This window comes from Myotis myotis, unplaced genomic scaffold (assembly GCF_014108235.1).
Source record: "Myotis myotis isolate mMyoMyo1 unplaced genomic scaffold, mMyoMyo1.p scaffold_m19_p_2, whole genome shotgun sequence".
Classification (NCBI taxonomy): Eukaryota; Metazoa; Chordata; class Mammalia; order Chiroptera; family Vespertilionidae; genus Myotis; species Myotis myotis.
Window position 1 is genome coordinate 208,769,200 of NW_023416324.1, and position 27,301 is coordinate 208,796,500.

General features: G+C 48.6%; 1 protein-coding gene across 5 annotated transcripts in view; it reads left to right on the top strand.

Moving 5' to 3' along the window:
• Positions 1-18,707, top strand: part of UBE2G2 (ubiquitin conjugating enzyme E2 G2) — a 28,183-nt gene extending 9,476 nt beyond the window's left edge. The window contains exons 2-6 of one of the 5 annotated variants that reach the window (XM_036350215.1): positions 2,569-2,604; positions 2,697-2,742; positions 11,814-11,932; positions 12,636-12,715; positions 16,984-18,707. In XM_036350215.1, coding sequence (XP_036206108.1) covers positions 2,569-2,604; positions 2,697-2,742; positions 11,814-11,932; positions 12,636-12,715; positions 16,984-17,286 — 584 coding nt within the window. In that variant the 3' untranslated portion in view covers positions 17,287-18,707. Of the gene's footprint in view, positions 1-2,568; positions 2,605-2,696; positions 2,743-11,813; positions 11,933-12,590; positions 12,732-16,983 lie in introns of all 5 variants that reach the window. The other 4 variants (XM_036350213.1, XM_036350217.1, XM_036350216.1 and 1 more) reach the window with 4 other exon arrangements.
• Positions 18,708-27,301: the final 8,594 nt, after the last annotated feature.

Below are 27,301 nucleotides of genomic sequence, written 5' to 3' on the forward strand. Positions count from 1 at the left end.
AGTGAATTTATCTGAAAAATAAAAAAGTCGATATTAAGAAAAAAATTGTAAATGGAAGATTATAAGAGAGGGTTTCGCATGCCAGCAAAAGTTACTGGCGTGCCGTGTTTGGCACGCGTGCCAGGGATTGCCCACCCCTGGCCTAGAAACTCTCTGAGCCTCATGCTATTGGGATTCTATGGAGTCCTCTCATAGGCCTGATGGATCATTACCTCCATCTCCCTCTGGGGGGGGGGGGGGGGGCTGAAAGTTCCAAGCTTATATCTAGTCATATTTCTGTCTTTCTGGGAACCAGCCCTCATCCAGGAGCCACCCGGGAGCCCACCTACAGTCACCTCATTAGAACAAAAGACTCGTCACCCAGCAAGTTCAAGGGATTTAGGAGCCTTGTGTCAGGGACAAGGAGTTGGGCAGGACAGGAGCAGAGCCCAAATAGAACCAAAGATACTCCTGATTTTCTTATCACTTAGGAATGAATTTCCCAGGGTTTCAGGAGCACTGAGCCAGGAGCTGGGAACAGAGACCAGCATATATTTTTTATTATCTCACATGTCCCTTCTCTCCTTTTTCTTATATATTTTGTTTTTTTGTACATAGTGTGAAATGGAGGGAAAGTTTTATTTTTAATAATTTTTAATTGATTTTTAGAGAGGAAGGGAGAGAGAGAGAGAGAGAGAGAGAGAAAGAAAAACATTGATGTGAGAGCGAAACATCTATCAGCTGCACCCCCCATATGGGGGACGGAGCCCACAAGCCAGGCATATGCCCTGACTGGGAATGGAACCGACAACCTTTTGGTGCATGAGACAATACCCAGCCAATTGAGCCGCACTGGTCAGGGTGAAAAAGTGCTATTTTTTTGTCTAAAGATTAGCATCATTTTTGGGAAAGCCTGTCCTTTCCCTCTGTTCTGTAGTACTGCCTTCAGAGTGAATTGAGGGTCTGTATTTCCATGTGTCTGTTTCTGGTTGTGCTCTGTCCTATTCCATTGATTTATGGAACTCTGTGCCAGCAGAGTAGAGGCACAAGCGGAAGGCAGCCAATGGATGTGTCTCTCTCCCATTGATGTCTCCCCCTCTCCCCCTCCCTCTCCCCCTCCCCCTCTCCCCCCTCCCCCTCTTTCTCTCCCTCTCCCCTTCTCCCCCCCCCCCCCCCCCCCCGTCTAAAAATCAATGAAAAAATCTCAGGTGAGGATTAAGAACAATGAAATTATTTTTACATGTTTCCCATTATAATTGGTATCATTTTTATTACTTCCCTTTTCTAACTTGCTAATATATAGAAATACAACTCAGTTATATATACATCAAACTATTCAGCAGTATTGGCAAATGTACTTTTTCTAATAATTTTTCTTTAGGTTCCTTTGGACTTTCTATGTATAGTGGCACAGCATTTATGACTAATGACAAATTATTTTTTCTTTTCCAGTCCTTAGGCCTGTTTATTTAGCAGGGATTTGTTAATTTTATGTCTCTTTAAAAACCAATGTTTGTCCAGGCAGGCGTGGCACAGTGGTTGAGCGTCAACCAAGGAACCATAAGGTCACAGTTCAATTCCTGGTCAGGGCACATTACCGGTTTGTGGGCTCTATCCCTGGTGTGGGTTGTGTAAGAGGCAGCCGATCAATGATTTTCTCTCATCATTGATATTTCTCTCTCTCTCTCTCTCTCTCCTTCCTCTCTGTAATCAATAAAAATATATTTTAAAAAAACAAACAACGTTCACGTTTATAGATCTTCTGTTTGCACGTTTCTTACTATTTTAGTGATTTCCTCGGCCCAAATGGGGCATGCATTTGGCCTACTTCCTTACTCCTGTTTGCCATCCTTATTGCCCATGAGTTTTCATCTTCTCATATTTCTGGATTTGTTCTCTGGGAGTATCTCATAAAAACTAGGAGGCCAGGAGTTAAAATGACATTTCTTAGTGGCAGCTTCTAAGTCCCAGAGCTTGGCCTCACCGTTTTCAACAACTACATAATAATCTTAAATTGCTGAGCAGTGCTGCCGCTGACTTATTTCTTAGTATTTCTGCTGTCAGTGCTGAAGTCTGATACTCTGGAATATTACATTTGTGGGGCTCATAGATTGTGCAGTGATGTTAGAGGCTGGCAGCTGGTCTGTGCAGTGCTCGATGTACTTGGTTCAGAGTTAAGCTTTTGAAGCCTCAGTTCTCCTTACATCTCTAGTTTGTCAAAAGTTGGCAAATAATATACTGTGTTTTTCAGTTGGAAAATAGTACACTGTGTTTGATTTATGAGCTTTAATCAAAATAACCAGCAGGAGTATTTTGGAAAGACAGTTAACTCTTTTTGTTTGTTTCTTCATCTGTAGAATGAAAGGGTTTTTAGTTATAAAATTCTGCTTCTTTGCTGGAATAAAGAATTATTCACATAGTCTTAATCAGAAATGTAACTGGAGCAGTCATTCACTTTGTACAAAGAATTTTGACCTGCTAATATGTATACTATATAATTTATAGTTTGTTGTTTTTACAGTTGTTTTGTTAAAATGCCAACGTAATATTCATTCTGTTTCATTATGGTGTTACTTTTTAATTTTATAGAATTAACACTGAATCCTCCGGAAGGAATTGTGGCAGGTGAGACACTAAAGTTAACCTTTTTCTAATGTACTTTTAATAGCCAAAGCTGCCTTCAAAGTTACAATGTGGCTATTTTTCTTTTTCTGCAGGCCCCATGAATGAAGAGAATTTTTTTGAATGGGAGGCATTGATCATGTAAGTTAATCCTATGTGTTGTTAGTCTTTAAGACTTTACTGGAAGTTAGACCTGCGCATCATGTTTGGCAGTGCAACTGTACTAAGAAGTGTTGATCAGAAAAAAGGGCAAGTGTGTCTGAAATTTAGCTCTTCTCTAGTCTGATAATCTGAAGGTGGAAAACACAAACATTTATCCATAAGAAATGAAAGAGTTTCCTTAGCACCACCAGTAAAAGGTTTAGTAAGCATTACATATTTGTAGAGTTTAAAATAAATGTTGAGTGGTCTGTGTTGTGCTGAATTAGTTTCAAACAGCATGGGTGGCTTTGGCTTCAAGAACTTCTGAGAGCCAAGGCTTTGAGGTTGAAAAGGCTCCTTCGTGTGGGGGTGGCCACCCCACCTGCATACCAGGACTGGTCTTGCCCTCTGCCTCTCCTGTGTGCCTTGTCTGGCCTTCCATCGTCCCTGACCGGGAGACAGGCTCAGTTCTTCTGAGATGACTGACCAGTGCGGTTCCTACCCAGTCTAGAAAGATTGTAACTGTGTTTCATGTACAGTGATGTTGCTTAAAGAGCAACAAATAGACCTCTGACTCTAGAGTCTTCTCTGGCTCTATGACCCAGGCTCTTTTTTTGCCTTCTTTATACCTTAGATGTACAATTTTTGGCTATTCTTAGACTTAGTGTATTTCAAGAAAATGTGGTCAGCTAACGTTTAGGTAGTTGAGATTTATAATCAGTCCTCAGTTTTCTCATGAGATGAGGTCTTCAACTAGCTAGGAAGTTTTCCCGTTGGATGCAGTGCCTTAATGGGAAGGGACTGGGAGAAGCTTGAAGCTGCTGCATCAAGAGTGAACTCTGATTTCCGGATGTAATTTTAAATGTAATCAGACTTTCTAAAATTTCCTGGCACTTGTATGACATTAGTTCCTAATATTTACATGTTAGTTTGAGAAACAAGTTGCTGCTGTCATCTATGAGTTAGATTAATACTAATATGTGAAAATTGATGTGAAGATAAGTTTTTTTTATAAGCAAAAATGAGTAAACACTATCCAGAGACAGTACAGCATGCTAATGTTTCCTGATCATTTGTAATATCTTCATTGCTTGGGTCCATGATACCCATAGTTTTCCTGTGTTCAGTGTTTCTGGCATGAGCATGTCTTTGCAGCGTGTATTTGTAACTGCATTGTGTCTTTCACCCCACAGCATGGGCTCCGGGACAGCAATGACCTACATTCAATGGAATACTGTACTCATGTTAGCGTAGCTATTTGTATTTTTAAAGAAACAAGATATCACACTGTAGGAACTTGTTCTGTAACCTGCTTTTCTCATTTACTGTATCATGTGCACCTTTGTGTTAACAACGACACATACACCAGGCAGCAGGCCTGGTTGTAGGGACAGAATTTTGGAAGTCCCTCTGAGCGCAGAGGTCTGTGGGCACCTGATAGGCCTTTTGTCTCTGGGAGGTAGTGACTGTGCACAGCCCAGGGGACTATTTAGAAGCCCTTAAAGGGACACATGAGCCTCTCACTATGGTTTTCAATAGTGTTTATTGTTTAAAATCTGTTAGGGTAACTATTACTAATTTTAGATAAACAGTATAAAATTAAATCAATATTATGAAAACCTGTCTTAAAAAGTAATTAGAACTGTTTTTTAGGTAGAGCACTTCTCTGTTTGAATAAAGCTTTTGCTTTAATGTGGAATTCCCCTGCTTCAGGATCTTGTGAGTTTGTGGGTTTTGGTCCTGTTCCAGATCCTTTCACAAACAAGAGGCCGTTCACCAGTGTGCTTAAAACATCTATTAAGGAATTAACTGTCCTCCCATTGATTCGGCTCACCCTCCTGTCTTGGCAGACAGCTGGCTGAGTTTCTCAACTTAGTGATAGGTTTTCTTTATTTCTTTTTATTCTTTGACTGTTTCTAGAGTTTCTCCTGTACCCTAGTGTTTGTAAAAGTCATGCTTGTCTCATTTTCCAGTTTGCAGCTTACCTTCAGAGCCTCCATCCCACATGTGCCGGGAAGAAAACATCTTTTCACATGTCCCAGCCACACAAACACTGAGAGCCTGTTATTAGGGTACTTGTTCACAGACACAGGCATAGGCATAGTAGGGGTGACCCTGAACCTCCATCCTGAAAGAACAAGACTGGGGGGCTGGGGTGGGAGCACAACACATTAATGAACAAAGAAGAACTAAATAATAAGATCACCGCTGCCCGTTGTCTGGTCAGTAGGGAAAATAACTCTGGTGACTCTCTGCGGAACTTATGTTAGAGTTGAAGCCTATATTCAGTAAGAAGGGCAGGGGCTTCCTATCAGACTGAGGGAGGTGGGCCAGCAGGGCATATGGCTGATGTGGCTTTATGGTCTTGGGCCAGTCACTTTGCTTCTCTTACCTTCACTTATCTGGATCAAAACAAAGAAGTTCAGCATCCTTTTCTTTCTTTATTTAATGTTTTTTATTGCTTTTTTTTTTTTTTTTGAGAAAGGAGAGAGATCTATTGGTTGCCTCCCATATGCACCCCAACCCGCAACCTAGATATGTGCCCTGACCGGGGATCAAACCCACAGCCTTTTGGTATATGGGACGACGCGCCAACCAGCTGAGCCACTTGGCCAGGACTTTAGCATCCATGAACTAGTGGCTTCATGTTCCAGGGTCTGGCTGTGTGACCTCTTTGGCCCCTGGCTGTGGGTTTGGGGAGCTATCTGAGGTCCTTAACTGTGGAGGTTGGACATGCTCTTTCTTTGGAGCCCTGTAGTATGGGGTACAGGACATCTGTTATACCCTCAATGGCTGGAAAAAAACATAAAGTTCCTAGGAATTTTTCCACCTTATTTCTGTCCTTCCCCAGCATTCTTTTTTTTTTTTTTTAATATATTTTATTGATTTTTTACAGAGAGGAAGGGAGAGAGATAGAGAGTTAGAAACATCGATGAGAGAGAAACATCGATCAGCCGCCTCCTGCACACTCCCTACTGGAGATGTGCCTGCAACCAAGGTACATGCCCTTGACCGGAATCGAACCTGGGACCTTTCAGTCCACAGGCCGACGCTCTATCCACTGAGCCAAACCGGCTACAGCCCCAGCATTCTTGAAGTAGTTGGCAGTGGTGACCTCCCTGCCTGGTCCATGGCCTAGCTGCTGTCCCCTCTCTAGACCAGGGGGATCTGTTGGTTGTGATAAAATGACAAGGACTTCCTCTTCCTGAATGGTTGGGGACCCTTTGCTGACTCTACCCCCATGTTACTGTGGCACATTTGGGTCCAAGCTGGGTTACCACCGTGGGTGCAAGGATCCCCAGGCTGTTGCTTCTCCCTAGGACTGGGCTTGACTTACATTAGGTGTGAATATCATGGTCACAGTAGCCACCCTTACATTAGGCTTTCGTGTTGACAGAAAAGTATAGAGCTTCTCTCATGGGTATTGTGCTACTAAAACAGACCTGAGACATTAAGATAGATGCTTATAATTTGTATTGTATTCTCTGACCAAACAGTCCCAAGTCCAAGAATTTCTTCAATAGAAGTGCTATTGCGATGATGATCTCAGTATGAGCCCTGGCCAGCTTTGCTCAGTGGTTAGAGCAGCCGTGGGCAAACTATGGCCCGTGGGCCGGATCCGGCCCGTTTGAAATGAATAAAACTAAAAAAAAAAAAGACCGGCCGAAACCGGTTTGGCTCAGTGGATAGAGCGTCGGCCTGCAGACTGAGGGGTCCCAGGTTCGATTCCGGTCAAGGGCATGTACCTGGGTTGCGGGCATATCCCCAGTAGGAGATGTGCAGGAGGCAGCTGATCGATGTTTCTCTCTCATCGATGTTTCTAACTCTCTATCTCTCTCCCTTCCTCTCTGTAAAAAATCAATAAAATATATTAAAAAAAAAAAAAAAAAAAAAGACCGTACCCTTTTATGTAATGATGTTTACTTTGAATTTATATTAGTTCACACAAACACTCCATCCATGCTTTTGTTCCGGCCCTCCGGTCCCGTTTAAGAACTCATTGTGGCCCTCGAGTCAAAAAGTTTGCCCACCCCTGGGTTAGAGTGTTGGCCTGTGCACCAGGAGGACACAATTTCAATTCCCAGTCAAGGGCATGTACCTGGGTTGCAGTAATATGGACATGTCATTGTCCGGTGTAATTTACAGATCATCCATACAGTGGAATGCCGTGTGGCTCTGGAGGGGCTCAGGCAGAATACACATACTGCCCTAGAGATGTGTCCACAGTGGCTATGGAGAGGAAGAAGCAAATTATGGAACAGCAGGTCTAGACCAGTGTCAACTGGGGTTGATTCCCCCCCCCCCCCCCCATGGGACATTTGGCAATGTCTGGAGACATTTTTGGTTGTCACAACTGAGGGGTAGAGGGAGCTCCACTACTGGCATCTAATGGGACACTGCTAAACACCCCACAGTGCACAGGATGGCCTCCAACACAGCACGGGGCTGTCTGGCCCAAGATGCCGCAGTGCTGAGGTCGAGAAAGCCTGGTATGGCTTGAGGCGTTGCCCCAGTGTAAAATTTTTCACAGTTTTGTTGAGATGTAATTTATATACCATAAGTTGTCCTGTATTAAGTGTATAGGTCAGAGTTTTTTAGTCATCATCGCAATCCAGTTTTAGAACATTTTCAAGAAGGTCTTCATGCCCATTTGCAGTCAGTTTCCATCCCCACCTCAGCTGCAGGCAGCTCTACTCTACTCTCTACCTTGATAGATTTGCCTTTTCTGGACTTTTCCTGCAAATGGAATCATAAAATACCTTGTCTTTTGTGTCTGGCTTCTGGCACTCGGTGTACTGCATAGATTGCATTCCTCTGGGTCACAGAGTGTCAGTGGTTCCTCCCTTTTTGTTGCTGAGTCGTGTGATGGCTTCCATCTGATGTGTCCGCTCATCAGCTGATGGACACTTGGGTGTCGCCATGTTTGGGCTAGAGCGCTGCTGTGAACTGTCTGTGTGGACATGCTTTTCTGTTTCTTTTGGTTGGATACGCAGGAGTGGAGTTGCTGGAGGATAGAATAAATCTGTGTTTAACAGTTTAAGAAGCAGTCAAACTGTTTTCCACAGTAGCTCACTCATCACTTTATATTCCTACCAGCCGCAGGTGAGGGTTTTCATTTCTCCACTCTCCCCGCACACACACTTGGTGTTGTCTGGTGTGAAGTGGGATCTTATTGTGGAATTTATCTGCTTTTCCTTGAGGACTACACGTGTTGACTGGGTTGTATTGACGGTTCCCCTCATGGCCTGCCAGGCTCTTTGGGACCCACCTGGAAGTGGAAGGTGTTATGAAGCTGGGTGCCTTTCTTTTCTATGCTTCAGGCGGTTATGTCTTTGGAGCGTAACCGTCCTTAGTAATCCAGTTCAAGTTTAAGTACTAATGAATGGGTTTACAATCTTTATTATTTAAACCCTTGTCACATGTATGAGACGTTTTGTTCGTGCACTGTGACAAAACTGAAAAAGGGAACAGCAAAAGCAGCTTCTTCATCACCTGCCCCAGCTGGAGAGCCATGTGGGCTGTGGTGCTAGGACATGCCCAAGGGCAGGTGGCTCACACCACGCGCGCCTAGCTGCACAGGTGATCGGTTGTTATGGATGGTGCAGAATTGGGCGCCAGGACTCCAGGAGGAAGCAGCAGGCAGCTGTCCCTCAGGCAGAGCGGACACTATGAACAGTGGTCAGGGTTAGACTCCATGTTGCTCTCAGTATTTGCTCCTCAGCATCTGACTCACCTGATGTAGTCATCAGAGGAGCGATTTGGAACAATTTCCTTTATAGAGTGCAGCGTGGGTATTTTGCTTTAATACTCGTCTCAACAAATAAGTACCTATCTCAGAGCTCTGAAATAATTTAGGCCATTATTTTAATTAATAAGATAAAAAATAATTTTCAGGCTTTGAAGAATGTATAGTTGCCTCAGATAAATAAAATGTTTTGTTTCCTTGGTTTTTCTTGTACATTTTTTCTCCTGAAGATTTTCAGATGAGGCATTTAGTGAAGAAGGAGGCTATCACTTCTTTATTGCCTGGAGTATGGCACTAAAAGTTGTCCAAAAATAATACTAATTATGACTCTGTCTTGCTTCAGGAATTTACTCGCTAGTGTTTTCCATCAGTCAGCTGGCATGCCACTGCCCACATGGGCCCAGCTGTAGGCTTGTCCCAGGCACCAGCACCTCTGGAAGAGAAAGGATCCCTGGTTTTAAACCGGTAGCGAACCAGAACATTTGAAAATCACTTTGATATTTAAGATGTGGGAACACTTTAGGAAATGTTTGATCATGTTTCTGAGGCTGCAGACGATCCAGTGGATTTTTTATTTTAAAGAAAGCTCTATTATGAGAAACAAAGAACTGTTATCAGAGTATTGAGCAAGTACCATTTGGCTCATTCCAAAAACATTACCCAGACATTTTTTTCCTCTACTAAATCAGAGGTGCCAGAGAGACTGAAGCACTGGCACGCATTCCTGACATAGTAACACTGTTGCTTTTAAAGATAATATCTCTGTTTGCCCAGCCCCTGAGTTAGCAGTTTGAACGGTTCTACTCTTAATTCTGGGCCCGAACTGATTTAAGACCTTGACTAAGTCATTTCATCCTTCGATATCCCAGCTTTGCTTCAGTGAAAGCAGCACTTCCTGACAGCTTTCATCAGAAGGACATAAGGAGTAAGGACAGAGTGGCACTTCTGTCTGCTTTGAGGTCTTCTGGAAAAGAGCCGTGGGCCGATGGGAAACCTCACGTGTGTGGTCTGTCCTGACCCTGTGTGCAGAAAGAAAGGCTTCCAGGGCACCGTTCAAGAAGAGCACAGCTCCTGGTGGTGGTGGCCTGCAGTCCTGTCCCAGGCGTCTGCCTTCCCCTGCAGCTTTGCTGGGCCACCTCTCTTCCAGGAGCCCACCCCATTCCTGCCTCTTCTTGTGGCTTTCCTGTCCTGATTTCAGGCCAAGGCCCTGGGCGCTGTTATGCAGTGGCACCCTCCAAAACAAAGTACCTATTCACTGTGGCTTCCCCCTAAAGTAGCAAGGACACAGTTTTCAGAATCAAGATTAGCCTCTTAAATTGAAAATATTTAGCTCCACTGAACACTTCTTGCGTTGTTCCTGTCTTGAGCATTTTACTACAGCACAGCCTCCAGGCTTGTGACTCGGTCCTGGCGTCCACTATGGTGGTGTCATTGAAAGCCCTTAGTGTTGGCACCAAATGAAAATAAAGCTCTTCCCCCCTTCCTTCCTCCCTCCCTCCCTCCCTCCCTCCCTTCTTTCCTTTCTTTAAATATGTTTTAAAATTGATTTTAGAGAAAGGAAAGGAGAGGGGGGAGAAAGAGAAACATCTGTGTGAGAGAGAAACATTGATCCCTCCCGCTCACACCCTGACCTGGGACTGAACCCTCAACCCAGGCATGTGTCCCAACCTGGAATTGAACTGTTGACCAGGACAATGCTCACTCAACTGAGCCACACCCGCCAGGGCTAAAGTTCTGTTCTTTTTGAATTTTTTGACTATTTCCTTTAATTGTAGAGATAAGTGTTGTTTCTAATATTTGCAAATGTACATAAATTTTTAAAATTTCACTGAATAAAAATAATTTTATCAAGATTTAAAATAAATTTATACTTTTAAAAGACAATTTTTAAATGTATATAGATCGTTTTAGAATATTTTAATTTTTTTCCTGTGCTATATCTTGTATTTATTTATTTTGAGAGGCAGCAGGTCTCCTGTGTTGAACTGCTTCTGCAGTGGCCAGGCTTTTGTCCTTGTGATGGCACTCACTACGCTGTAGAATTAACATGCTGGGGTCATTGCTTGCAGTGGTTCTCAACCTTCCTAATGCCGGGACCCTTTAATACAGTTCTTCATGTTGTGGTGCCCCAACCATAAAATTATTTCCGTTGCTACTTCATAACTAATTTTGCACTGTTATGAATTATAATGTAAATATCTGATATGCAGGATGTATTTTCAGGGGTCGCGACCCATCGGTTGAGAACCGCTGGCTTAGAGAAAGACAGGTGTTGCTAAAGAGACCTCTCGGTTCACAGGAATAGAGTGGAATTTCTTTTCTTACTGAGTTAATGGGTCATACCCAAAGTGGTTGCTGCTATTGTAGTGTTTAGTTGTTTAGCAATTCTGTTTTCTATAAAAATGTACATAGGAAAAATGGTCTGAAATCTGTTAACGCTACTCTAATGCAAATTCTATAAATGACATTTGTATGGGGTGGAGGCGTTCATCTCTTTTAAGTTTCAAGCTGGTGGCTCTCACTTCTCTCCTGCTGGCCATGGTATTGTATATTGATCAAGAGAGTGTTCATTTATATGCGTAGAGTTTTAAAGTGATAAGACTTCTGAAGTGGTTTAGTCTGTTTCTGCTACTTTCCACATGAGTTGGTAAACCCAGGCAGACAGGCATGCACGTGCCTGGTGACACTGAGTGCTTAGGTGACCGTGTAAGTGCAGGGTGTGGCCCCGAGCTTAGGCCTGCAGGTCAGGGCTTGCTTGCAACACTGCTGCACGTGTGCATACCTGGCCTTCTGTAGGAACCTGGCAGGGACCACACGTATGCTCTTTACCTGTTCCTGGAAGGTTAGAAAAACTACTTCTGAGGCTCATTTAAAAATTAAAAATAGCCTTTAGAAAACAACTCTCAACCCCTCATTTATTTACTACAATAGAATCTTGCTCTAACATGTGCCATAATTTATATCTCCCTCCTAAAATGTAATTGTATCACATACACAGAAAAGCACAGTATCCTCAGGGTCTTGCAGTGCTGGCCTTAGTTGTTTTCTCTAATCCTATGATGATAGAGGTTCTGTGGCCCCACTGTTACCTCTGTTAGTGTAAAAACTACCTGTGACTTCGTCTTTGTGCTCGTACCTAAGATTTAAACCAGGTTGGAACGCAATAATGAGACAGGATTTTCCATTCAGAAAAAGAACCAATTCATCATTAGTATTTAGAGAATCTTTTCGTGTGTAATTAAGCAGAAATGTCTTGAACTCATTTCTAAAGCGTGGTAGACATTGAAAAAATTACGTTCAAGTTCTATGTATTTATGTCTTTCAGGGGCCCAGAAGACACTTGCTTTGAGTTTGGTGTTTTTCCTGCCATCCTGAGTTTCCCGCTTGATTACCCATTAAGTCCCCCAAAGATGAGATTTACCTGTGAGATGTTTCATCCCAACAGTGAGTACTTTGGGAAGTAGGTTTAGTGATTCCAGGAGGGGCCCAGAGTAACTCCATGAAAGGTAGTGTCAGTGAATGACATAGACCACTGAAAACACTTTTATGTTCTGAACTTCAGCAAATTAATCATGGTGGTATTGACCTCATGGTTTCAGTTTAGGACGACAGTTTAACGTAGATAAAAGGGTAAGTTACCAAGAGAAATCCGGTGCCTTTTAAAAAATACTTAAATAATTTCAGTTGTCTTTGTCCTAGCCATGTGAACATTTCTCAGGGATTTAATAGTAGAATTATTGTGGACAATCCTGATTATATTTTGGTGAAATATTTGATTGCCAGATAACCTTTCCTTTACTCCTTTTGGATGTAATATTTTTAAAAGACAACCATTTGACAGTGGAATTGTCCCATAATGACTAGAACTGGACAGACCAGCCTAGAGTCCGTCAGGGGGTGAGCAGTGACCTGAGGGGTCCGTATAGGCCCACCAGGACCATGTGGCTGGGAGCGTTGTGGATGGGAGCTTGACACTTGGGGTCTCAGGCTGTGTTCCAGCTGTACAGACAGCCATTCTCGGTGTCTGCACCTCCTGCTCCCTGCCTCTGTGGCTGGGTCACTGGCCCGTTATCGCTCACCTGGTGTGTTCTGGCCCCCGCAGTCTATCCTGATGGGAGAGTCTGCATTTCCATCCTCCATGCTCCAGGCGACGACCCCATGGGCTACGAGAGCAGTGCCGAGAGGTGGAGCCCGGTGCAGAGCGTGGAGAAGATCCTCCTGTCGGTGGTGAGCATGCTGGCAGGTGAGGAGAGCCTTGGCCACTGCGGGCTCGCTGCTTGTAGAGGAAGCCAGGTAGCTCAGTGGCTGTGCCTCCTCCCGCATTTCATCCTCGACTTCATAATCCAGCTTTATGTTTTTGACGAGTTTATATATATACTTTTCTGCCTTTTCATTTCATGTTATTTGTATACACTGTTTCAAGCATAATCCCTTCTGTGTTTCTGACCTGAGTGCCTGGGCAATGGGGTGCTGTCTTTGGGTACAGGAATCCAGAGGAAGCGTAATTTTTGGAAGGGAACAGTTTGGGGTATGAGTGTCTACCCTCCGGAAGCCATTCATTTGAGGGTGGGTCGTGGAAGTGAGGATATGGGATCATCTGTGGATAAGACAGTCGGTGACAGGTAGGACAAAGGGGATAATGGAGAAAAGGGCACATAGAAGGAGAAAGGTCCTCACAGGAGTGGAGGACGTGGTCTGGAAAATTAGGAAATGGAGGCATGTCAGAAGGAGAAAGGTGACAGTGCTGTAGGAGGTCCCAGCTGGAGGCCAAACTGAGCGGCCACTAGGTTTGGGCCGTTGGAGGTCCTTAGCTGACTGCTTAGGATTCAGTGAAGTCCAGGAACCTGAAGTCAAAAATTTCAGTGTATGTGTTTTTTTTGTTTGTTGTTGTTTTAAAGAATAGTTTATTGATTTTTAGAGAAGAGATGAAAGAAGAAGAGGGAAAGAGAAATATCTATGTGAGAGTGCAGCATCAATCAGCTGCCTCCTGCACGCTCCTCAACAGGGATCCATCCTGCAGCCTGGGCATGTGCCTTGACCAGGAATCGAACCAGTGACCTCTTGGTGCATGGGACGATGCCCAACCAACTGAGCCACACCAGCATGCGTGTTTTAAGCTGGAGACTCTCTCCATTCTCACATGAGCAAACAGAATCAGACAAAAGGTATCTGAAGACGAGAGAGAGGCATTGACTTGGCTATCTTCAGATGTCAGCTATAAGTTCTTTTTTTTTTTTTTTTTTTTTTAATTAAATCTTTATTGTTCAGATTATTACATTTGTTCCTCTTTTTTTCCCCCCATAACTCCCCTCCTCCCAGTTCCCGCCCCACCCTCCACCCTCACTCCCCACCCACTGTCCTCATCCATAGGTGCACGATTTTTGTCCAGTCTCTTCCCGCATCTCCCACACCCCTTTCCCCCCCAGGAATAGTCAGTCCATTCCCTTTCTATGTCCCTGATTCTATTATAATCAACAGTTCATTCTGTTCATCAGATTATTTATTCACTTGATTCTTAGATTCACTTTTTGATAGATGCATATTTGTTGTTCATAATTTGTATCTTTACCTTTTTCTTCCTCTTCCTCTTCTTAAAGGATACCTTTCAGCATTTCATATAATCCTGGTTTGGTGGTGATGAACTCCTTTAGCTTTTCCTTATCTGTGAAGCTCTTTATCTGACCTTCAATTCTGAATGATAGCTTTGCTGGATAAAGTAATCTTGGTTGTAGGTTCTTGGTATTCATCACTTTGAATATTTCTTGCCACTCCCTTCTGGCCTGCAAAGTTTCTGTTGAGAAATCAGCTGACAGTCGTATGGGTATTCCCTTGTAGGTAACTGAGTTTCTTTCTCTTGCTGTTTTTAAGATTCTCTCTTTATCTTTTGCTCTTGGCATTTTAATTATGATGTGTCTTGGTGTGGTCCTCTTTGGATTCCTTTTGTTTGGGGTTCTCTGCGCTTCTTGGACCTGTAAGTCCATTTCTTTCACCAGGTGGGGGAAGTTTTCTGTCATTATTTCTTCAAATAGGTTTTCAATATCTTGCTCTCTCTCATCTTCTGGCACCCCTATAATTCTGATGTTGGTACGCTTGAAGCTGTCCCAGAGGCTCCTTATACTATGCTCGCATTTTTGGATTCTTTTTTCATTTTGCTTTTCCGGTTGGGTGTTTTTTGCTTCCTCGCATTTCAAATCATTGACTTGATTCTTGCGCTCCTCTGGTCTGCTGTCAGGAGTCTGTATAATATTCTTTATTTCAGTCCGTGTATGCTTAATTTCTAGTTGGTTCCCCAATATAAGATCGAGGGTCTTATTAGTTTTCTTGTAGATCTCATTAAGTTTATCGGCGGCTTCTAAACAGTTCTTGAGAGACCTTAAAAGTGTGGTTCTGAACTCTATATCTTCCATTGACAATTTTGTCCTGTTTCTTTGTCTCCGCATTTTGTTATGCTTCCTTGGTGCACCCCCTAGTGGTCTTTGTTCGCAGTCTTATAGTTAAATCTTGATTGTTGTAGCTAATTCCAGGGAGGGTTTGACCTCCAGGCCAAGTGGCTATGAGAATCAGCTGTGTCAGCAGTGAGAGAACTTCTGTCCTCTAGGGAGGTGCTAATCTAGCCTTTGCCTGAGGCTATCCGGCAAAAGCCTCTGTGCAGGGCTTGGGCGGGGCGGGTCGCACAGGATCAACAGGGTGGGCCGGAAAGAGCAGTTATGGCAGCTCTCAGTCCTGTCCCCAGGGGCTCTGCCTCTCTGAGTCCCAGCACCCGCTGCAAAGCTCGGAGAGAAAGCTGCACTCGCTCTGACTGAAGCCAGACAGTCCCGCTTCTCCCGTTTGAGTCTGGGTCCCTAAAGACTCCCCTGTATCTGGAGCTCAGAGTCTGCGACTCCCTCCCGATTGAAAACGCCAACCGCGCCCTCCGCCGCCAGCCCGCTCGCGCACTCCGCACCTCAGAATTTGACTTCAGCACTGCGCCTCCTCTGAGTGTCCGTATGCGTTTCTCTTTCCTCCTAGTTGTAGGACTTCCACTCAGCCAGCGTTCCTGTGGTTCTGGGTGATGTCCCTTCCGTTTTTTGGTTTCACTTTTGAAGTAGTTGTTCAAAGCAGCAAACTCCGGCGTTAACCTATGCCGCCATCTTGGTTCTCCAGCTATAAGTTCTATTATAAACATTTTTGCTCTAAATTATTTTCCTTTTTTGAAAGGTTTTAATGTAGTCTTTACACACTCCTCTTGGAATACCAGTCCCCTGTTCCGAGCTGCTTTTCCAGCACCGTCACCGCGCTTAGTCTGGCCAGGCGGTCTCCTGTTCAGTTGTGTTGTCTGTCCCGGTGCTGCTCTAGGAGAGTATGGTCCTTGGGCCTCTGCAAGCCATTGGGGCACTGGAATTTCCTTGGGCAGAGGCTGTGGACAGGGATTGGGGGCTGGCTCTGTCCATGCTTACCTGTTCCCTACAGTCTGGCTCAAACAGGGGTCCCCTAAGTGCCACATTCTCTGAGAAGCCTGCGTACCCCCAGTCATCCTGCCTCCTGCTGTCCTATTCTTCCCTTTGTAGCACTTAGTTTGACATGAGGCATTTGTGGGTCCATGAGAGGGTGTCTCTCAGAGGGCCCAGGTCATTGGGTCCCCTGCATAGTCAGTATCCAGAATGAGGCCTCCCACACAGGAGCTGGTGAGGAAGTGTTCGTTGAATAATGGAAGAAGGGAGGGAAACAGTGCTATTGGTTGGAGGATCACAGACGCTGTGGCAGCTTAGGGAAGGAGGCTAGAGGGCTAGAGTCCATGCTAAGCTCAGGACTGTACTCATTGTTCTGCTGGCCTCTAGGCAGCCTTCTCTATTCTGATCTGGTTGCTTGTCGGTTTCTACATGTTGGTGACTGCCTGTACCTCTGTCACTGCTGGTTCCCGTGTCCACTTCCCACTGGCCCCGGCTACCTCTCTGTATGTCTGCTGATTCTATTCTGGAGCCACTGCTGGCCCTGTGTGGCCAGCCCATGGACTAGTCTGGGGCCAGATGTCCACATGGGCTGAAAGACCATGTGGGGCCACATCTGCCTGGCCGTGTACTCTGGTAGTTGCTAGGGGGAGCTGCACCGAGAAGGGCTCTGAGAGAAGTGTCTGCACAGAGCAAGCCCTGGAGGAATAAGCTGGCGGGTGGGTGGTCTGTGACTCGCTCTCTGGGCGCTCCGCAGGTCATGTGCCAGTTGTCCTATGTACTAAGCGAGGTAGGTGACTTCTGTGGGCACATTTAGACGCTCAGAAGGTAGGAGTCATGAGAGTTGATCTTGCCTTGAGATGTGTGTCTCCACTGACCTCGCGCCTCTTCTCAGGCGAGGGGCTGTTGTTTGTTTCTTAAACAACAGGCTTCCTCCCCAGCATTTCAGTCGTCAGCATCTCTTATTTATTTCTGGGACGCATCTTGGGGGTGGAATGAAGATTTTGTCAATTCAGACCTTACTTTAGGAGCCCCTTTCATGTGGACAACGTCTGCCTTCTCTTCCAGAGCCCAACGACGAAAGTGGAGCTAACGTGGATGCTTCCAAAATGTGGCGGGATGACCGAGAGCAGTTTTACAAGATCGCCAAGCAGATCGTGCAGAAGTCTCTGGGGCTCTAAGGCCTTGCCCGTGTGTGCACACGCACCACCAGGCGGTCTCCAGTGTTTCTCCTCCAGGACACTGGGCGACAGCGACACTCTGTGCTGGTACCAAAAAAGGAAAGCTGTAGACCTGCAGCTCTGCTCTTCTTTTCCACCCCTCCCGCCCCAAACGGGCTTCTCTTCTGAAATTACAATTCACGTAGGATAATGACAGTTGGATGCAGCTTTAGAGTGTTCCAGCAAGGTGGTTCAGGTAGATTGTCAAAGCTGTCACCACTACCTCTCCCAGCTGAGCGCCTGCGAACCCAACAGTTAGTAGCTTCCCTTCCCCCCTGAGTGCCGAGGGGTCTGTGCTGGCCTCCTCGGGACTGGAGCCCAGGCAAAGGGCAGGGCTGGGCGTCTGTGGTCCCTCTGGCTCCTGTGTGCCCCACGAGCAGTGCGCAGCTGTTTCAGTGTGTTGTCTTTTACAAGCAGGTGTTTTTGTTATCTAGTTACATCTTCTTCATTTGTTGTGAATTCAAACTATCACACTTAGTAATACTTTCAGGAAATAAATACTTTTTAAAATGTGGATGACTGAACATTGGGGCACATGGAGAAGCTCACTGCTACCACACAGACCAATGATCTTTCCTGATCACATTTGTCAAAGATGACAGTCATGCCTCAGTTACTAATACAGGAAAATATGAGGCTGAAAGTTTTAATCACAGTTTCTTCTGGCTCTATAGGAGTTTATCTTTTCCAGTCTCAAAACCAGAGAGTTTTAGGCTTTTGCACATTGTGGTTGCAGCAGGAACTTTGACTTATTGGGACAAAATTATTCTTTGCAACTTGGAAGGGATCTTTGGTTAGCGCAGAGCAGAGGCGTGCCTTATCTCCAAACTTGACCTGCGCTCACTTGTGGAAGTGTGGCACGCGGGGTCCCGGGCCCCAGTGGACATAAATCACTTACGTGTGGATTACAGTCAGTCTTCTCCAGTATGGGCGGCTCAGCAGCACGATGCCAGGGGCCATTATGAGCAATAACAGATCTGTTGCTTGCAGAATCACACATTCAGCCTGTTTCAAACAGGTTACATTTAAATAGGTATTTCTATTTTTAAAATAAGGGACGGCCTTCAAGACATAGAATAGATCTTTCTTTCCTTTGTCCCTTCCTCCCCTTTCATGATGTGTCTGGTGGGTAGGTGTGGTGTGTGTTGCACTGCCACCTCACACATAATCTCTTGGGTTAACAAATACTGGCTAAAGGGGCTCCGTATTGGGCTTCATTGGAAACCAGATTCTCTCCTCAGAAGGGCGCCTTTTAAGATTTGGAATTTAGTACAAGGACTTGTATTTGGAAGGGAGGGAAAGAGGTGTTGCACCTAAACAGTATTTAGAGGCTCATTTGCAGGAGGCCGAGCCTTCTCCAAAGAGAGGGAAAGTGTGTGGGGATGTGATCTGTGGACACGGCTGGAGCGTGGGTATTGCAGCCACATTAGCAGGTGGCTACGGGGGCTTCCAAGAAATCTGGAGAAAGAAGAGAGATGGTCTCTTTGCAAAACAAAGTATTTTTATTAATTTGTATTTATTAAATGGAAAGAGAATCCCCTGGTTAAAAATAAAGTTATATATTTTCCCCATTCTGCAGTGTATTTTTATTTGTTGCATCTGTACTAGTAAAAGGCCAATTAGACCAGACATCTTCTATACAGCCTTCCGAACGTCCTTCCGGACAAAGCCACAGTGGTGGGGGCCAAGGCAGAGGTGGTTAGGGGCGACCAGGCTGGTAGGGGAACAGTTAGGGGCATCAGGCAGGCAGGCAGGTGAGCGGTTAGGATCCAGCACCTCGGATTGCGAGAGGGATGTCCGACTGCTGGTTTAGGCCCAATCCCAGTCTGACATCCCCAGAGGGGTCCCAGATTGGAGAGTGCAAGCCGGGCTGAGGGAACCGCCACTGTGGCCCCCGGCCCCGTTCTCCTCCCCCCCCCCCACCCCCACAAATTTCATGCACCGGGCCCCTAGTTTTTATATAATGATATGGAGACCCACGATCAAGTGTCTGCTGTGGAATATGCCAGAGGCCCTCAGTAGAGCTGCCCTCCCATGGGCAGTGTGCATGGGCCCCATGACTCCATGTCAGGACTGTTCAGAGGTCACTTTATTCTGGACTTGTGTGAGCCTTGGAGGGGTTCATTCTCTTAGTCCCTTTGCTCCATTCTTCGAGTCTTTCCTTCTGGAGTTCTTGCGTTTCTTACCTGGGGCTGTGGCAGCATCAGACTGTGAACTTGTCCAGAGGAGATGTCTGTTAACCAGCCTCTGATTCTCATCGTACCGTGAAGTCACAGTCCCTGTGGGACTTGCCGCTGAAGTTCCTTGCTTAGTGTGTAAATTAGTAAAGGGGCCCAGGTCCCAGCTTTGCTGACCTCAGTACTGTTTGGTGACTGTCACGGTAGGCTTTTCTGTTTCGTCCCCAGGCCTGGCCTCCTCTCCCACCCTGGGCCACCTGAGGTGCTCCAGGCTCAGGTCTTGGATCCCCACCCCCCCCCACCCCCCCACCCCCGGCCAGCAGTGCTAACTCTGTCTTCTGTTGAGGGGCTTTCATTTCTTTAATGTCAGATTTCTGGTGTGATTTCAAATTGGGGTGCCTAAGACCAGCCCAGGTTTGGTGACTTGCTGGACTCTCAGCCATGATGATACAGGACAGTGAAAGCATACAAGGCACGATCAGCACAGGAAAGACCTGTGGGAGGATTTGGGGGCACCAGGTGAGTGATTAGAGCCCATCCTGGTGTTTCATGCAGGATGCACACAGCAAGGAGTGTGACAGCACCTGTGAGATGTCTACCAGGGACCTTGTCAGAGATCAGGGACCAGGGTTTTTATCGGGGGCTGGTCACCTGGCACCTCTGCCTGGCACTTCCTCAAATTCCAGACTCCCAGAAGGAGAGCAGGTGTTGGCACAGCCATCGTCAGCACAGACGGTTTAGGCCCAGTGAGGCACCCTAGTCACACATGCTGGGAACTCTCCTGCAATCCACATTCTCAGGTGCCAGCCAAGGGCCCGTGTTGGGCGGGTGGGAGAGGCCATGCTGGCTGAATTTGCTGGTGCTCAGGCCAGGGGCCTGGCCCCTTCGGCAAGTCCCAGGAGGTCTGATTGCAGGGGAGGCACCCTCGTGGACCCTACACCACACATCACCTTCCATGCAGGGAATAGTGTTCCTAGGCTGAGCTGTGTGGCCAGAGGCCCAGTATTACAGCCCCCCAAATCTGTTCAGGTCATGCTCCCTCCCCCGGGACTGGGCTTTTACAGGGGACAAAATTGTTCACTCCCTCAGAGACCCGTCCCACCACCACACCAGAACCACTGCCCAGCAGCACCTTTAAGATCCCCTGCCACCCGGGCCCCATGGGTCATCAGGCCTTGTGTCCGGGGTGTGAACCACCTGGTGTCCACTGCCTCCCCACTCGACTGAAACCCAGCTCTGGTAGATGCTGGCACCAGCCCAGTCACATGGAGGTGGCTGCTCTATCTCCACATCGAGAGGCATGCCACCCTCCCCTCAAGGCCATCTGCCTTGGCCACCAACACCTGTCACCCCAAGTCCTAGGAACCTTGGTTTTAGGTGTGGCTTATGCATTTGCCGAGACTTCCTCTCCACCTGGCATCTGCCCTACGGGGTGTGTCACAGTGTCCCATAGGTGACCAGAGTCCCCAGGCTACTCGGGGGTGCACAGATACCCGCAAGTGTTCACAGGTTTTGCCCAGGAAAGCTGGGCATGGCTGTAGATGCGCCCGCCGCGGCCATTCAGCTGTGCGGGGTGCCTGGACCTGCCTGGCCAGAGTGCGGCTCACTGTCGAGTGGCTCAGGTGTCCGGTCAAGGGGCCGTGCTCTGGAGCCAGAAGTCCCTGATGGCCTCCCGGGCAAGAACCAAGGCTCTGGTCCTGGGGGTGAGGGACATGGGCTTCTGCCTCCAAGCGCTTGTCTATAAGCCAGCTCATCAGGCCAGGGTTTATTTTGCCCTCAATCTCTGGGACAAAGCCCCTCTGCCCTCCATGGGAGGTGGGTCTCTCTCTGTGGCTGCCAGAAGCCCCTGGCTGTGCAGCTGGGGCCCAGGTCCATCTCAACCCAGGGACCTGTCTCACTGCTTCCAGCCCCTCCACCTCAGCTTCTGCTGCTGGCTCTTGGCAACACTAACCCTGTCAGGTATCAGCCACTGGCGCAGGGTAGGGTGGGCCTCGAGGAATCAAGACCAGAGTGCGGATCTCGCAGAGTGCAGGTGGCGGGTGCTCAGTGCTTGCCCCTTGGGCCCAGTGGATGCATGGCCAGCTGTGTGTGTGACTATGTTGATGGCACTGACCTCACGTCCTGCCTCAGTCCTCCTGACTCCTGTTTGCTCCAGGGTAACGGTGGCGACAAGTTCCTTTCAAGTTGTGTATGTGTGTGTGCGTGCACGTGTGCGCATGTACATGTGTGTGCGGGTTTACCTGTCTGGCAGAGGACCTGACGTTGGCCCAGATTCAGGTGGAAACCAGGGACTGAGGGATTGTCTTGCTAATGGCTCTTTGAAATCCTGGATAATACACTAAATGAGTTGGAACCACATGAAACAGTTGCTGCTTCAGGGCAGAGCAGGCTGGGGGTTCTCACGGGTTTCTCCCTCTTGGACCAGTTCCCGCCCACGGGAGCAGCTAAGCGGGGATGGGGCGGCAGCAAGGTCCCACCCACCAGACCTCTGGGCGCCACCTCACCCAGCAGGGCCCTACCTTCGTGAAGACCTGTGCACACACACATGAGTGCACATGCACTCACCCGTGTGCACAGCTCATACATGCATACAAATGTGTACACATACATATCACTCCTCAGGGCAAGAAGCCCCAGTGGCTTTGAGGCTGGGTACCCGATTGCCGCCTCCATCTTTATTTTCCCAACAGTGAAGTCCCAGGAGGCTGCGGGCACCTGAGGTCTGCCCGTGCGGGCGAGATGGGGCTTGGCTTTCACAGCTCACCGCTGCCAATCCCTGGGCACTGCCTGGGACCCCACCGGGCTGGCAAGTCCTGGCAGGGACAGATGGACACTCAACGGGGTACTTGGAGGGTTTGTGGACAGAGGTGTGGGCAGGTTTTGGGGGACCAGGGCAGGCTTACATGGGCCTGGGCTGCAGGGACAGGGTGGAAGGCTGTCCAGACCTGCTGAGCTGTAGCTGAGGAGAGGGGCCCTGACAGGTGAGGGCTGCAGGGGTGGAACCAACCCCTGCCAACTAGAGCCCAGCGATGCGGAGTGTGGGGGCGAATTCCATGCCCATTCTCTTTCCACCCACAAAAATATGCTGGACCCCAGGAATGCAGGGCCTGAAGCAGGCGGAGGGGTGAGCGGGTGCAGGGAGGGGGGAAGGGCTCTGAGCACACAGCATGTGGGTCTGCAGTGAGGCTTCAGGGCAGCCTTCCTGGGCTGGGGCCATGGGCAGTCAAGGGAGAGGACAGGCCCATGAATGTGCCCCAGGGCCCCTGGGGTGTCTGAACAGCCTCTGGAAAATGCACATCTCTTTGTTCTGTAGACTCTCCTCTTCTTCCCCAACCCATCATCTGTCTGGGCTGTTTTTTGGGGTGTCCTGTCCCATCAGCCCTGACTGCTGTGGCTCCCTGGACCTGGTCCACTCGAGCTCCCCAGTTCTGTTGCCATATGTGGATGGTAGAGACTGGGCTGGAACAGGTGCCGCACCAGGTACCCACTCACCTGGGACCCCAGACCAGCACAGCCTGGTGGCCGGCCCACTGTTTGCATAGGTTCCTCTCCTCCTGCAGGCTCTGAGTGGATTCAAGTGTGGCAAGAACTCGACCACTGAAACCAATGGGGTGTGGGGGAGGTGTCAGGGCATACACGTGCCCTCAGCAGGTCCCTGTGGGCCTACAGAGTTATGTCCAGGGGTCCTCAAACTACGGCCTGCGGGCCACATGCAAATACAAATATTGTATTTGTTCCCATTTTGTTTTTTTACTTCAAAATAAGATATGTGCAGTGTGCATAGGAATTTGTTCATAGTTTTTTTTTAAACTATAGTCCGGCCCTCCAATGGTCTGTGAACTGGCCCCCTGTTTAAAAACTTTGAAGACCCCTAGTTATGTCCCTGGCCTTGGGGTGGGCGTGGGGGAGGGATTAATGGCTCCGCCTCTTCTTTTAAAATCCTCACCCAAGTTGATTTTTTTTAGAGAGGAAGGGAGAGAGAGAAACATCAGTGTGAGAAACATTAATGGGTCACCTTCCATGCGTGTCTCCACCTAGGTATGTGCTCTGACCGGGAAGGGAACTCGCAATTGACCCACCTGGCCAGGGCGCCTCTGCCTCTTTTAAAGTGTAAGCCTCTCTGTCTCCCTCTGCCCTGCGAGAGCACCAGAGCCTGGGCCACTGCTCCGCCCACAGGGTCTTCCCAGGGCGTTTTCCAGGGCACTGCTGAGACGTGGCTCCCTGTGAGCTCCTGTGCTGCCTGCCCCACCCGCCTGCATCCTGACGCCCTCTCTGTTCATCTGTCACAGTGAGTTACATTTCTGGGTTTTCTGGATTTAAACCCTTCTTATGTTTCTCGGTAATCCAGTTTGATTGTGGTGGGTTACTTCGTTCAGTTTGACTTGCTGGTGTCTGTTGAGGGTTTTGTATTCGGATTCAGGAGTGCCTGGGGACCTGACTTTCCCTCTCTTGTCTGTTTGGTTTGGGCATCAGTTTTACAGGCCTCAGAGAAGGACTTGGAGAGCGTGTTTTTTTTGTTTTGTTTTCCCCCTTATAGGATTCCCTATCCTTGAAAGTCTGGTAGAACTTACCGGTTAAGCCACCTGGGCCTGCTGGTCTCTCTGGGGGAAAACGTTGTTAACATTTAACCCACCTGCGGCATTGCTTTTAAAGTGGGTTTCTTTACTGGGATCATTGGGTTTGGATCAGCAGTTTTACTGTTTGCCTCTCTGTCCCTCTGGTGTTTGTTACTTTGTATCAATTTTCCTGCCTCCTTTTTGGATTATTTGTATGTTGTTGAGTGGGAACAGGAGTGCTCAGCAGAGAAATGGAATTGTACGTAGGATGTGGAAGTTAGGACTGTGTGTTATTATCCCTAGAGTGGGCCTCTAAAAAATTAATACTACATACAATTCATATTTTATTTTACTTCAGACGCTGTATTTTTTTAGTTCTGAAGTTAGGTTTTTCTAATGCTTTCCATTTCTCTGCTGAGCACTCCTGCTTCCACTCAGTTCAGGTGGCTCACCACGCCTTGTGGAGGGCGCTTGTGAAAACCACCTTCAAGTCTGGGAATTCTGACATCTGCGTCTTGTGGTTGGCGCCTGTTAAATTGTCTTTTCCCATGGGAATTGTTCATTTTTAACATGAGTAATTTTTTAATTTTACATGTTTATGGGCATTGTCCTGCGGACCCTCAACCCCGTGTTTATGTCTCTTCAGGCCCCTTTTTCTCTCCTCCTCGGGTTGGTTCGTTTTTAATAATCCAGTGAATTATTCCTTTTGGATCTTCCAGAACTGAGAAGTAGGATTTGCACGACAGTTTCTATGTATCTGCGGAGACTCCTTTTCTCCATATCAGCCTCTGCCTCCCGGTTCCTGGAGCCTGTTTACCACACCTGCTTTCAGTCTTTCCGAGTCCCACCTTTGGCCCGTCTCAGGGCTGTTAATTGACTTCCTTATTCCCACTGTGCTCTCCTCCCCCTGCTCCTCCTCCTCATCTCTGCTGAACTTGGCTGCGGAGGTCGTGGAGACTCTGGGTTCCTGTCTTCCTCTGAAGAGTGCTGGTTTTTATCTAATTGGCCCTGGATTTGTGTGAGTTTGGTTTTATGCTTTGTTGGGTTAGCTCTGAGGCATGCCCTAGGTGTTCTCCAAGCTCCTGTAACTGGGTGGGACTCCACTGGCAGCCCCTGTCCCTGTGGCTTCTTACGGCTTTGTGGGGGTGGGTGTCTAGCATGGACCTTTCAAATGTTGTCCCCACTACAAGGCGTGACCTTCCTCGAGTCTCAGGCATGGCTGTCCTGGTGTCTCCGCTGGATTCCCGGGGGCTGAGTGAGGGCCAAGGGCTGTCCCCATGCCGCTGGGCTGGACCAGTTGACTTCTCGGTCTCTGTTCCGGAGCAGCCTCTCCGGCAGTTCCCACGTGCTCACGCTGGTAGGTGCAGCCAAGGACTGGGGGCCCTGGATCTGGGGCCCCATTTGCATGCAGCTTCTTTGGTGCACATTCCCCTCTGAGCTCCACCTGCCATGCTCTGCCTGGAGCCCAGTGCTGAGCCACGTGGGAGACCGGGCCCTCTCTCCCTCTCTGGGGTCACAGTCTCGCACCAGCCCTCATCTGCTACCTGGAGACTGGCCTGTGTATTCTGTCTAGTGTGTTGGTTTGGCAAAAGCGCTGGTAGGACCAGTTGCCATCGTGGCTGCAGTGGGACGGAGGCGATCACCTCCCTTGCTTTGCATTGGTCCCTTGTTACAGCCGACACGTGCTGCCTTTAAAATTTGATAAAGATTAAGACGTTGGTAAAGCTGGTTCCCACCCTGTGCAGGTGCATCTGACGGGGTTTCAGGCTGTTTGCTGGCGCTCCTGGACGTAGTGAGGTGGAGCTAAGGAATTCCACTATTTACCCGTCAGCCTGCTGCGGGGACGGGCCGCTGGGGGAGGGGACGTGGAAACGTGCAGTTTTGTTTGGTGCCCGTGCTTCATCCTCCACAGACAACATTTACGGAGCTGTCGCGTTACCTTTGGGCTTTAGACCAGCCTCTCAGAACCATGCTCTGTCCGGCCTCACACGCCTGTCAGTCCACCCGAAGCAGCGTGACCCAGAGCTGACTTGCACGGCCTGTGCGGGGTGCTGGCCTTGTGGGCCAGGGGTGGTGGTGTGTGGATTTGGACAAGAGGGAGTCTGCTGTCTGTGGGGCACAGTCCCCGGGAGCAGAGCAGGGTTTCTGGCCTGGTGTTCGAGGGAGAGAATGGAGTACACAGGGTCAGTCACAGGGCAGCAGTGGGTCCCCTCGGCTTCTAGAGCGTTCTGAGTTGAGACATGGGAAGAGCCTGGAGGGTGTGCCAGTGTGGCCAGCGCTCTCTGACTGTGGCTGTGCTGGCCATGTGCCCCTTGGAGCTCCTCTGTGAGGGGGCAGCCCCTCACTTCCATGGTCAGCTGAGGAGCCAGACAATTCTGCCAACAACTGTGAGCCAGAGTGATGGCTGAGCCAGTAGTTGCCCAGAGGGCTCCAGCCGAGGCAGGGCTTAGGGGGGCTGAAGTCTAGTGGACGGAGCCAGATGAGGGTACTGGGGGAGGAAGGTGAGGATCCTGGGGGAGCCAGGTGAGGATCCTGGGGGAGCCAGGTGAGGGTGCTGGGGGAGCCAGGTGAGGGTCCTGGGGGAGCCAGGTGAGGGTGCTGGGGGAGCCAGGTGAGGATCCTGGGGGAGCCAGGTGAGGGTGCTGGGGGAGCCAGGTGAGGATCCTGGGGGAGCCAGGTGAGGGTGCTGGGGGAGCCAGGTGAGGGTCCTGGGGGAGCCAGGTGAGGGTGCTGGGGGAGCCAGGTGAGGGTCCTGGGGGAGCCAGGTGAGGGTGCTGGGGGAGCCAGGTGAGGGTCCTGGGGGAGCCAGGTGAGGGTGCTGGGGGAGCCAGGTGAGGGTCCTGGGGGAGCCGGGTGAGGGTGCTGGGGGAGCCGGGTGAGGGTGCTATTGCAGCTGGGGAAGCGGCAGCAGTTCTGGAATGAAGCTCGGAAAGGCAGGGGCATTGAAGTCCAGACTGGTGGGGCTGGGTCTGGGGGCGGGAGATGTGCTGGGAGGCGCTGGCAGCACAGCTGGGCAGGTTGACATTTCCGGGTTCCAGAGTGACTTTCTGGAAAGTTCAGTTGTGTGGTTGATGAGGAGACCAGGGAGAAGCGTCTGTGGTGGGATCCCAGCTAGAGGGCTCCCCAGGTCCCCATGTCTCCGGGTACTAGCTTATTGGGTGAGGGTCCAGGGGAGGGAGGGAAGGGGGCTGCAGGGCTGGGCAGGCAGGCAAACTGCACACATTCATGCCTAAGTGTCCAAAACCCCACACGGGCTGCCAGTTTGCATGCTGGACAGCGACGCCTCAGCTTCTCTCCGCTGGTGACCCCGGTTTCCCCATGTGCAGGGCAGGGCCCGCACCACCAGGCTGGCATCGGGTCCATCAGATAGCAGTGACGGAGCCTGTGGACCGTGTCAAGTATCTTCATGCACCCTAAGGAGAATGGTTAAAAA